Below are 13329 nucleotides of genomic sequence, written 5' to 3'. Positions count from 1 at the left end.
ACATGAAATAAACCTACCGTCCAGCCAAAAGAAATATGAAGCCACCTTATGGAACAATAAATCTATCAAACACATTTTAACCACTTAATATATGCAAAAATATTTCCAAAAGTTCATTTCCCTTTTTAATCAACAATTTTTGTATTATGTAACAATTGTTTTTTCTTTTGTCATCACTTTCATTTTTGGTTAATGTATGACATCTTTTTTTGTTTTTTTAATCTGAGACACGATGATGACCACAGAATCACTACTGTTTATATTTTGTTTTTTGGGCTGTCGTAATCGCGGGCACGTCTCAGTTCTCCTATCTGCTGCTCATGCTAGTTGTAGACATTGACAGGGAGCCACAAACTGAGAAATGAGATACTTGCAGTGTGCTTTTAGCTTAGCTGGTGTGTTGGCTGTGGGACATACCTGTGTCGTTTGATCCATGCATTGGATCGTCACGGGAGTTATTCTTTTTGGCTCGCGCGCAGTACCAACGCCGGCCCGGGACATACAAGTGCACCGAGAGGACTCGATAGCCATGGGAAATACCGAGATGTACGGCACCGGCTTCTGCTAACTGTCTCCATTTGTATGTTGTCACTCGTTGCGCGCGCGCGCGCGCCGTGTCGCGAGCACGGAAACACGGAAGTAGCTTGAATGGTGATGCTACTGAAATGTAAACAAAACAAGTAGAGCACGGCGCAGAACTCTTGCTATTGTTATGAAAACCATAAAGCCTCACTCGCAACCGATACGGTCGTTTAGCTCCCCTTGACGAACGATGGTTCGGTCGAATCGTTTTTTTGTTCCACCCCTACTGAAAACGTAACTTGTCTCATGTCACTCCCCCTGGCGAGAGGGCGGAGACGACCTCATCCCATAATGCTTCACGGACCAGTTGAGGATGGAAATAAATTATTTTTTTTACCACTTTTATGGTCCATAATGCACACTTTTTTTGTTGTGTTGTGTGCCTGTTGGTTAATAAAACTAGTAGTAAAAGTATCATCACTTTTGTTTTGAATGTGCAAACCATTCATGACCAGACCATGGCTGAATTCAATGACTTCTGCCTCATCTTCGTAGTTATCAGTAGTTGTTTGTGACTGTTACAACAGTGAGATAGTTTGCCTTCTTCATGAAAATGTGGAGTAACGCATTGATTCTCTGGACAGTAACTTTAATCAGACTACTTTGTAGAATAAAGTAACGCGTTAGACTATTAGTTACTTTAGAAAGCAACTTTTTTGAGTAACGCGTTACTAAGTAACGCGTTACCGGCAACACTGCATGTGACTACACCAGTGCGGACAGCCAAAGTGAATGACAAGAAGTGGATGGAATACGAAGCGATTTAGGGTCTGTTAAAACGACCGGTAAGTACAAGCTATTATTACCCATCTAGCCATGACATCTACTCGTTCGACTGAGGTTCACCTGTCAGTAGAATTGGCACATTTAGTCGGAGCTCATAGAGTGAATAGTTGGGACAGTCTCATGCTTAATATTCGTGTAACGCCGCTTAATGTTAGAAAACTACGAGCAATCGTCACCAAGATTCACGTACACATCTCCACTTATTTGCACTTCAACCTCTAAAAATATTAAAACAAACACCTCAGTATTTTGGATTGTACGCGCGTTAAGCTTTTTCTCCCATAGACATTCACGATGGAGAAAACGCTCAAAATGGCTGAATGTTACAAAACTACAGCCAATTACTACCAAAAGTCATATGCACATCTGTACTTATACTCACAACAATCTCTGAAAATATCAAAACAACGGCTCAATATTTTTCATTTAATGGACATAAATGTAGAGAAAGTCCTCCAACTGGGAAAAAGGGCTGGCGTTCAGTGTGTCAAGCACAAATACAAAGATGAAAGGTGGAAGTGATGGTGCCACTATGCCAAAGTGAGTAAGGGACTCTTTTGGAACATGTGCTGCATACGCTTCATGACCGTGATGTAGGCTGAATTTGGCCAACTATGCAATTTTAAAAGAATATATCGACGCTATGTATTAAGTAATAATTATCTTATGTTTACTATATTGTATCAATTGTCTGAAACGATTGTAGTCTAAAATGAGAACATGAGAAACCCATAATGTAACAAGCTGCATCATCAGCTAACCTGGTCATAAAAATTGCTTTTTGACAACTATAACCTATTAAGATAATTTAATAGCCATTAACAGCGCTTCCAACATGACGACTTCTGCGAAAGAACATGAGCATGCCCTGAGCATGCCCTCGCCTGAGGCATTCTTCCAGAATTTTATGACTTGCAGCTGGTTCAAGACAGCCAGTCTATTGTGTCAAGACAAAACTCCCAGTCAATTTATGGTCAAACTCACTTGGGTCATGTTGCTATAAGTCTATGGCGCACTCTAGTCTTCACGAAGGTTTGAGCTATAAAAACTAGCGCATTGCTGGCTCCCTTCTGCGTAGAATGTGTATTGTGTAAATAAATCGTGTCTACAGCCTGAATCCCGGCCTCCAGGACTTTATTTTTTAGCCAACCTGAGATGTCGAACTGAATCATTTTGTAACCTGACTCCTGCTAATTCTTCAAGTGAAGCCTTGCACCAGACCTGGGACATCTGATTTATAATCATGACTGAGCGAATAAAGAATTATTATTATTTATTTAATTTTTTTATTTTTTGCGCTGGCGCTACAATACGGAGCCCCTCTGGTGCCAGGGTTTGATTTATTTATTTTTTGCTAATCTGTACCCACAGTTTAGCAATCTGTTCCCACAGTTTACTAATCTGTACCCACAGTTTAGTAAACCGTACCCACGGTTTAGCACTTCTGTGGCATTATGTAATGCGCATGCGCACGCAACGTTCAAGTGGTTGCTTGGCAGCAGTATTAGTAGCGAACGGCTGCTTCTTTTCATCTTAACCGTTACAGATGTACGATGCCTCTGAAGAGTGATGACTTTGAACGTCTTCAGGGAGGAGTGGGTGACTGCTGCTAAAGTGTACAGTTTAAGATGTGGGAACAGATTGCTAAATGTGGGTACAGATTAGCAAAAAAAATAAATAAATCAGACCCTGACACCAGAGCGGCTCCGTACTACAACAACCGTGACGGTTAAAATCTAATGAGGTTTTACTGAGGTTTTATCTCTGAAGTTTTTTTCAACTGTGCCATAAATTTTTACTCTTTTTAAAATGAACCTGTAACAACAGCATCCCCTAGAGGGTAGTGCACAACTGCAGGTGGTGGGGTCAGAAGTGATCATACAGTCCATCCATCAAAGTGCATGGAAGCGGTGACCTCAACCCTCTATTTTGATTGACAGCAATCATTCAATCATTTTTGACAGATGGAGTCACGAGACCAAAAGTGACTTCATCCAGGTCAAAGGGTACAGTGGGCAGAAGTGACATTTTTTTACAGAAGAGATGGAACCCCAAGTGGCATGATCTATTGATTGTTCTTGATTCATAGCTGTTAATCAAATTCCTTATCTGTCCATCAATCTCTTTCTCGGTTCATCAATCAAATTTTGACATTAGCAGAATATTCGCAAACTCTACTCACCATTGATAATTGGGGCATAAAGTATGATTCCAGCCAAGTTTGGATCTGACACAGTCTTATCCAGAATAAGGCCACCCATACTAAAAAAACAAAACAAAAAAAACCCGACGTAAACCAGAGAACCGGGTTTCAGAGAGCATGTATATGTGTGTGTGTGTGTGTGTGTGTATATATATATATATATATATATATATATATATATATATATATATATATATATATAGTCCTCACAAGGGTCGCGGGATACTTACAGTATATATAATTTAAAGTATTCATGCAAGTTGAATAAAACCAAAGCAAATACCTGCTGATGGCCATTGCTGTTATGATTGGTTCCCACCCAGTACGGAGAAGGATCCGACTAGCAGGGTGTTTGGAAGAGATCACAATCCACAGTGGTATCAGGCACAACAAAAAGAGATCCAAGAGGTACAACACATACGAATACAGCTCTGTCAAGCGAAAGTGTTGGAAGTTAAAATTTACTTCACACTTGTCCTCTGACCTTAGTGAGGAAAAGGGGCAAATGTTTTTCTTTGTTTTTTTTCTTTTCTTTTTTTTTTACAGTGTACTTCTTTGAATTTCATGTTATTATTACAGGAGCCATAATAGTTGCATAATAGAACAAGGTGACCACATCTGAGAAAGAACACATGTTCATGCATTTGGAGTAGTGTTTATCACCCACACATACAGTAAAGACACTAGCAGAAACAGATACTGTGTAAATGTGTAAATTATGTGTAAATCAGGTAAATCACCACATGAAATCAATAAGGTGCAAGGCCTAACAAAATTAGAAAGTAAATTAGAACCATTGTGTTAAAAGCCAGTGTAACACCTTCACACATGGACACCAACAAGTAAGAGTCATGAGAAGACAATGGGCCCTATTTTCGTTCCTGGTGCAAGTCACTGATCTAGTTGACCAACCATCCGGCATGCCTTTTGCTAACCCTCCGACCACCACACGGCCCAGGGGTAAAGAGGTGCTGGCGATCGACGTGGCGGCCTTCGGCTGGGCCCAGGCCAGGCCGTTGTGGGCTGACAACAGAACGTTGCTACAGGACGGGCATCTCGAACAATTTCCTTGAGCAGCGATTCCCAACCAGGGTGCTATGTGGCAGATCACAATGGGTGCCACGGAAAAGTATTCCGCTTAATTTGTCCGGAAATTATTATGCATTAATTTCAGGTGTTTTTGTTCATCGATACTGTATATGCTAGCGATGAATGGTGATAGGTAGAACACGTAAAAGTTCTTCCGTTATATGGCAGAAGGTACAATAAAAACTGTGTAGCCACCTATTACCACCCATACAAGTACTAATACACATCAAGAGCTACCTGGCTGAGGGACTAGAGCAGTTGTCTCCCAAACTAAAGGTCGTGAGTTCGTTACTCAATTTTTGACTTGTTTTTTTTTTTCAATTCTTTATTTTACTCTCTTACTAGTGTAAATATTACTCTAAAACTGTCTACTTGGTCACACTCTAATAGAGTCAAATGTACAGGATTTAATGTGTAGGTGCAGTGCTTGTGAACAGGGATATTGTTTTTATTCTATGGGATACGTATTTCCATAATCCTAAAATGGAAAAAATATTTGAGCTGAATGATCATAATCTTTCCTAATTTTTACCGAGTAATTGGGGCTTTAATTACTGCAGACAGATTTGTCTAACACTGAGTTCATTTTTGCAGAGAAACAGCGTGAAGTCGCTGACACGTCTGTGACGTTCAAGGCCTTGTTTGCAGCGGTCACGTGATTTTCGGCATCTCCGAAGCAGTTGTCAGAACACTACTTCGACACGCCTCCGCTTCATTTTGTCATGACTCGAGTCATGCAGGAGGAATTTTTGGGTCTTGTCTCATGTCTGGGGTCACGCTTGGGTAAAGTTTGAGTAGAGTTCATGACCGTGCACCAGAGTTCACGACCCATTACATGTCTGTTTTGGTATTGATGTAACAGCATTCAGTTTCAACTAGTTTTAGGCTATATGATGTCTGGACTATATGATGCCAAAGATCTTTTATGCTATATGATGTTTGTTGATGTCAGGAATTATCTGTAATTACGGCGTCAACAGCCAATCAGAGAATTCGATGTCAGTACTAGTACTCACATGTCTAGCCACAACCAATGAGATTGATTGACTATCTATTTAAGGGTCTGAGGATTGTGTGTGTTTTGTAGTGATGGCAAAATGAAGCCCCGTAAAGCAGTGAAGCCCTGCAGTGAAATGCTTCACACACACGTAGGGGCTTCAAGATGATTCATTTCCTCGACTACGCCATCATGTGGACAGAAAAATGTATAACATGCTTGGTGCATGCAATAAAATGGTGGGGTGTAAATGATGCTCTAAATACAAAAAATATATATTTGAAGAGTGTTTTAACATGAATTGTTCTGTGTTACTTTGTCTATGTTTGTGCTTATGCAACAAGTGAAAATGTGAAATAAGGAGGTAAAATAAAGTGCTTATTCATTTTTATTTAAAAACTATTTTTTCCGAAGTTTTTGGACTCAGGCGGTTTCTTTTTTTTGCAGAGAATTTCACCTGCTTTGGAAAAAAAACTCTTTCACATGGTACTGATGAAGCAGGGGTGCATCGATATGAGATAGCAAGTTTGTATAGAATTGGACGCGTATATTTCTGTGATTCCAGAATACTGAAGGGGATTTTCAACTGTGAACAGAAAAATGTGAATTTTATGTGTTGTCACATTTTATTTTATTTTATTATTGGAATCTGTTAAAATAGTACCGTAACTGCAGTGCATTACCTTCTGAGGTGAGATCTGCTCAAAGTGCTCCTAAACAAGGGAAAATCTCTTTCTTGCTGGTTCCAACGCAAAAAGAAGCTCGTCAAATCGAATGCCAAAAGCAAAAAAAGTAGCGCAATAAGGGACCCGAAAACACAAAAAGTGAAGGGGAATCCATAGCGTTTCTTTGCCGCTTTTATTTCGAACTACACTCAAACCTAGCGAATCATTTCCTGAATCAGTCACGTGGTACACCTGCTTCGTGGGGCTTCAAACGTCACCACGTACGTCATCAACACACGCATTGACACGCCGTTCATGAACCACTCATCTGCATTACTCGGCACACGCTTCAGGGATTCGACCCGAGAAGCACATCACTAGTGTTTTGCCGGATTATTGTCCACCTGTTCCTGTGTACAGAGTCTCTGAGTTTCTGCCTCTCGATGTGAATAAGTAGATAAAATCTTATTTGTGTCTGCGCCTTTGGGATCCAACCCTCTCATCACACAATACATTTGCTCGAATCAGATTCGAGCAAGAAGGCCCGAGCGTAACATCTCTAGCTAGCCGTACTGACATATAGTCAGGTGTGAAGCTCCCATCAATATCTCTTGTGGTAAAAATACATTTCTTTTTTTTTACTTTCTCCTTTTATATAAATATTGGTTTTCGATTCATGACAGGGGTTCACGTTCTATATTATTCAGTTATTTATGTTATTTTATGTTAAAATGGAAATCCCATTTGATTCTAATTAATCTATTTGTTGTTCAGCAATTTTAGGGTGTTCCTTTTGGGATTCCACTGTGGTTATAGACTTAATTCTACTTACCTATGAAGGAGTAGAACCACTGACTGATGCAGGCTAGTAAGGCCAGAGTGATGATGTCTCCAAAGCTGGCTGCCATGGGTGTGGCCACATTGTCAGGATTGATCCCAGCCCGCTTTGAGCCCATAATTACTCCCACCATTATAAAACCTAGACAGAGTCAAAATGTATGGACCATGATTTACTTTTATGGACATGCTTTGAATGAATGAACAATTTATTTTGGCTCCATACATAACACAAAAATCAAAACACAAACATCCTTTCGAAGAAATCATCCAGCCATCCATTATCTGAACCATTCATCCTCAACCAACCGAAAAAGGAATAGGCTGAAGCACTAGGCATATTCCCAGCAAACACGTACAGTTGGGGCCCATATGGGCGCCACTTGGGCTAATTGGGCTTTAGCTGGGCATGGATCTTAGTTTGGGCTTCGTTGTTTGGCCCCAACTGTGGAAGCTCTAGTATCTTACTAGTATGTGTTGACTAGCCAATAGCCATCCTGAAATGGCATTGTCGGCAAATGGTTATCTACAAAGAAGGTCTTCTGGTGCTCTAAAACCTGTTAGTCGCCCATTTTGAAATGACTTCACCTTCAAATCGTCCATGAATGACGCTATTAAAAGATGCTATTGTGGCAGGTACGGTTCGAAATGGACACAGAAAAAGTGCCTCGCCTCTATAGTTTTGGGGAATTTATCGCTCCAAGACGCGTTGCAATAAATATGAAATCAAGCTAATATTTCAGATTTCCGCATTAAGCATTAATAGTGCTGCAGGAATCGTCCAGGATGCTATTTTCTCATTGTTTTATGTTAAAAAGGGGTTGTGCGTAACACATTGGTACACCAATAAAATTGGTGGAACACAACAGGGTTCCAATTTTCAACCAATCAGAGGTTGGCCTCTGAAAAAGCTTTATAAACTGCTGTAATTCTTTGTGACTTCAGATCTTCGGCCCTTTTCGCAAAGAAGGATCTTGTGTCTTTAGTTCAACTGTTTGATCAGCCTGAAGCCCGGACTCCAGTCTCAGTCATTTTTAGTCTGTTTTTGTCCACTCCAATTGACACCTGAAAAACCTGATACATCCAAGTGATTTGCAACCGGCAGGTGACCAGCAGTGCTTGATTGGGGCCGACGCTACAACAGTATAACAGAAGACAATTTTGTAATGTTAATTAAATTACCTTGCAGCAGTGAAGCCACAAATGTGGTACAAACGCTGGTTGAACACAGAAGGACAACGTGATTACATGGCATCCTTCCATCGGCAATCCAGCCCAACACAATAGCCATCAGGGAGGCTAAAAGGCCCAGAACAGTTGATTGTAGCTGTAGGATAAGTGGCATAAGTAAATAGAATCCATAGTAAAATGCTAGAATGGCTGCTGGCTAGTGGATGACACATATTGTTTTTAACAGGCTTTTCATATTGAACCTGCTTGAGTGCCAAGTTTCCAATGATCAACATCCATTTCTCACTTGCAAGTTCCATCTTTCCTGTGTTTACCTGAAATACAAACAAGTTTGCAGTATATTAACTCATTCACTCCCAGTCATTTTCACTGAAACAACCCCCTTCAAGGCCCACAGAATATTGTGTTCTTTTGATATAAAAACATGGAACCTCCCGAAAGAAAGATTGGAGTCTCTTCTTTCATCAAGAAAAAAATATATTTCTATCTGTTTCCATTTTGCAGCAGTTAGCATTAGAATATAGCTAAGTTTCATCATTATTCACAAACCTGTGGAAAAAAATGTGGAGAAACAGCTTGTTGCAACATGGCCCTGGTTGATCTCTTATACTCTGCTGCCACCTGCTGGCCGTTTTTGTAATCACTACCATTGCTTCAACTGTTCTCTTCAGTTCAGAGGCTGCATCAAAGCCTTTTGTATACTTTAGCATTAAAAAAACAAAAAACAAAAAAAACAACAACAACAAAAAAACAACCAAAGAACGTATAAATATGTCTTTGGGACACTGGTAATATTTAAAATAGAACGCATTTATACGTTATTGGGAGAGGATGAGTTAATATATTAAATATTAAAGGATGACTTGATATAACAAATTGCAAATTATGAAGTTACAGTTATGGCATTTTTTTCCCATGTATTTATGTGAATAATTATAGACAAACAATTAGGATACTTACAATACAGTATATTTTCAGTATAATTGAAAGACACACACTCACACATTTGAAAACAGCAGGCAAAAGAAAAGAGTACAAATAATCAACATGAAAAGGGTAATTAATCACTGGCTTACACAAACCTAACCTGTGCGAATTAGCTTCAGTAACTCATTTCCCCCACAGCATAAGTACAGTCCTACGCAGTGCAGGTTGATCTATGTGATATTCTTTGCAAGCCAGTGTGAAGATTCACAAGGGGACAGAAACCCCATGATGCAAGGGAGCAAATATATAATTCTGTGGAAGAGACTGTTGTTAAACCAGTCTATTGTTGATGATGTCATTAAATGTAAGCGTAGGTTCCTTGATTTTCTTTGTCTAGTATTTGTTTGATTATGTTATTGAGGGATATTTCGATAAGTATTAACTAACATATTACACTAATCATTAAAGGTGGATTCACTGATGTTCTCGAAACGTGGAAGCCAAACATCTGTTTGTCACGTTTAAAAAACTGCGCATGCGGAACCATCCTACCAGCTCTCCTGCTCGTCTGGTTGTGGGAACTTTTTAGGTGAAAAGCCCTTTTCTGCTCTAACACGTCTTTGCCCCTGTGTTTAATTTTCCACATCTTTCTGATACGGACAAAGACACAATGCTACCAAGCAAAACTGAAGGAGAACAATGTGAGCTGTCTTTACTCATCAGAATGCGCCTGTCAGTCAACACAATGAGGCGTATTCAAGAAGAGAGTGAGGGCAGCAAAAAGTCACAATGGTAGGCGACTGCGCGGCATATGCTACTGCAGTCACCATAAATCAGTGTTTCTCAATCCTGGTCCTCTGGGCACACTATCCAGCCTGTTTTCCATGTCTCCCTATTCCCAACACAGCTGATTCAAATGACAGCTCATCAGCAAGTTCTGGAGAAGCCTGATAATGATCTTCACTTGCCTTGTAATCGGGACACATGGAAAACAGGATGGTACCCCGAGGACCAGGGTTGAGAAACTGCCATATCTCCTAGACACAACAACAGTGTGTTTGTGAGCAGCATCCTCAAATTGAAGACCCTGCACGACTGGTTACACAAAATTACATGCTTGACCATAAAACAGTAGCTTCTAGTACCTGGTTTGGAATGTGAATTTTTTGAGCTACGGAGGCACCACAAAGTGGAATTGTGATAGATGAAATTGTGAGGTGGGCCCTCTCATCCAACATAGGTGAATGCTGACCTCACAAATGTTCTATAGGTGAATGGAGAAAAAAAACCCTACAGAATAGAATCTGTTGCAGCCGCATAATGTGTTCACAACTATATGTACACAAGGCCTCATAATACCAAAGTCCATACTGCATATGTTTGTGCATGTCTGTGTTTCCACACTCACAGCTGTTGAAAGTCGAGAGGCAAGAGTCATTTCCAGATTTCCTTTCATTCCCAACACAGCAGGAAGTAAAATGAAGATCTCTGTGATTTCTTGGAATACATCCCAGCTCTGCGATAGAAATGGAAAATTCATTCAAATCGTAAAACCTTACAGTCGTACTGATATATAATACTTTTCTCCTCCAAATTGATCTCAGTGAAGAAAACTCATCCCTCAGGTTGTTCTTTTGTAGGTGTTTCCCACCCCATGCTTTTTTTTTTTTTTTTTTTTTTTTACCACCCCCTGTACTACAGCTTTTATTGCCCCGACGATCAGGGGCTGAGCTTCTACTTGTACTTGCTCTCAAACTGCCTAGAAGAGTCTATGGAGAGGTCAGCCTCCATGAATATAAAGCAGTCCAAATGAATTTCCATATACTAAGCTGCTCGTGCTCCTCTCTCTCTTTCGCTCTAGCTCCCACATCCTCAAACAAAATGATGCATTCAACACATGACATCCAAGTCATGTTTGTAAATTTGAATTAGTTCTCAAACACTTTTACTTGTATCTGGTTAAATACAGGATTTGAAAAAAAAAATGTGCCATACCCTTTAATAGCCAAACACAACAATAAAAAACACATAGGACAGTTTGTTACAACTTTTAGCTAGGTTCAGGCTAAAGTTAGTTGTTGTAACATTAATTCATGAGCTTATTTGTGTTAGCAACTGTTATGTTGTGAACATGCAAATATTTTTGGCTGTTGACTGTCTAAAACATGGATGGAAATGTAGCATGTTTGAGCTGTGGGGTGCAATTTTGACAGTAAGAATGACTCGCTTAGAAACAAGATGTACTTTGGAGTGTAATTTTACACTTGATGATTGAAGCAGGCACTCCAAAATCCTTAGCGTTCTAATCAGGTAATACAGAAGTACATTTTCAATAGTATGTCACACAACCCACCATTTTAGAACAATTCCTTTACAATCAATTGGTAGCAAGTTGTTCACCTGAACCACATCAAGAAGCAGTCCGGCAGAGATGGTTCCCAGGCCGGCCAGAAGGAACGGCACCAGTATCTGCAGCACCAAGGAGCAGACTGACTCGGAGGGTACCTCTGCATCCTGGGACCCACTGAATCTTGACCCACTGTAGCGCTCATTGGGCAAAAGTGGGTCTGTCTCATTGTAGTCCTGTGGTTCATAATTCACTATGACCGGTGAAACATTCATTCTCGAGGTAAGATGGTTAAGTTCTGCAGAGGGTTGTGGTAAGCGGTGCCGTTTCTCCTCAGACACATTTGTCTGCACATCCTTTGAATCTGGGAAAACCATCATGTCAAGTTGGGCTCTGGCAGAATGGAATCCTGCTCTACTTACCCTAAACAAACGTAAACACATTCATATAAGGATGTACACATAAATCCATACTTTGCCAAGTAGTAGAAATTGAATTTTTTGTTGGCTTGGCAGTTTGGTTCTGTTTTGGTTGCAAAGTAGTAAAAGAGAATAGTTGTTTAGAGTCATCTGATGCAAAGATTGCCTGCATTGTCACTCGACAAAGTCCCATCAGCAGCACTGAGGTTATCTTGTCTGACAGAGATACGCGATTTAATTTGAAATTCCTAACAGATGCCTGCAGGGTGTGAGACTATAACGGATGCCCCTAATACGCCGTCGTATGAAACAATTGAGGTCACAGTCAAATGATTTATTCTTAAAATTTGGAATAGTTTACTTAAAAGATATATTCCAACAATTTGGACTATAGTTTACAAAATAGAATTTTGTAAAACAGGCAATGATATCATTTCACTCACAATATTACTTAAAACATAAACATACATTACTATTCAACACAAATACATTTGTATGAAAAGTACTGGAGATGGTGAATGAAGAAAACGTTTTAACTTTCTCATCCACATATGAATTCACAATGGTAGTTGTGTGCGTGTGTGACCAACAACTTAATGTTTACTAACCAGTTACCTTGTTTGTTTTTTTGTTTTTTTGTTTTTTAAAAAGGCCTTACCTTCAATGTTTAGTAATTCCACAGACAATAACTTCTCACGCTGCACTGCTAACTGTGACTTTACCTTGTAGCATCAATCCTCTGAATGATGTACTCAGGCTCCACAATGAGTTAAGTGTGACATCGTCCCACCCCAACTCACAACAACTTGATACACTCATACCATGACCAGACCAAATCATATAGCGAGCATGCTCACAATATTTGACAGATATTTGTTAGCTTACTTACATTATTGTTTAGAGTAGATATTATAACTATTGGTACTAATACAACACAGTGTATTTTCCAATACTGTATGGTCCAACCTTCAAGAGTAACCCAGGCTTTAGATTGCAGTTTAAAGAAATTTCTTAGAGGCGGGTGTTTACACCTCCATGGCAGTTTGTGGTAATTCAGTGCCAGTTTGTGGCACGTTAGTGGAAGAGAGTGACACCAAGTGCTGTCCCTTATTTAGGGGGGTCTGGACATATCGGAGACTGGCATAAAACACGCATGATCTTTTGTGTTCTCTCTCTCTCTCTCTCTCTCTCTCTCTCTCTCTCTCTCTCTCTCTCTCTATTTGCCAATTGTCAGCGTCTTGTCAATCAATCAAACCTTTAAATTAGGACTATAACTAAAGATGAAT

The 13329-nt window shown here is 39.9% G+C and overlaps 1 protein-coding gene across 1 annotated transcript in view; it reads right to left on the bottom strand.

The window, feature by feature from the left end:
• The window catches only part of slc41a2a (solute carrier family 41 member 2a), a 31197-nt gene that overhangs the window by 12982 nt on the left and 4886 nt on the right, over nt 1–13329 (bottom strand). Inside the window, exons 3-9 of the mRNA XM_077516067.1 lie at nt 11678–11988; nt 10686–10793; nt 8593–8664; nt 8342–8486; nt 7155–7301; nt 3855–4002; nt 3551–3630 (exon numbers count right to left, since the gene is read on the bottom strand). Of these exons, the coding sequence (XP_077372193.1) occupies nt 3551–3630; nt 3855–4002; nt 7155–7301; nt 8342–8486; nt 8593–8664; nt 10686–10793; nt 11678–11988 (1011 nt within the window). The remainder of the gene's footprint in view (nt 1–3550; nt 3631–3854; nt 4003–7154; nt 7302–8341; nt 8487–8592; nt 8665–10685; nt 10794–11677; nt 11989–13329) is intronic.

The sequence above is a fragment of the Festucalex cinctus genome, chromosome 3 (assembly GCF_051991245.1).
Source record: "Festucalex cinctus isolate MCC-2025b chromosome 3, RoL_Fcin_1.0, whole genome shotgun sequence".
NCBI classification, from domain to species: domain Eukaryota; kingdom Metazoa; phylum Chordata; class Actinopteri; order Syngnathiformes; family Syngnathidae; genus Festucalex; species Festucalex cinctus.
This window is presented reverse-complemented; position numbering and strand designations above follow the sequence as displayed.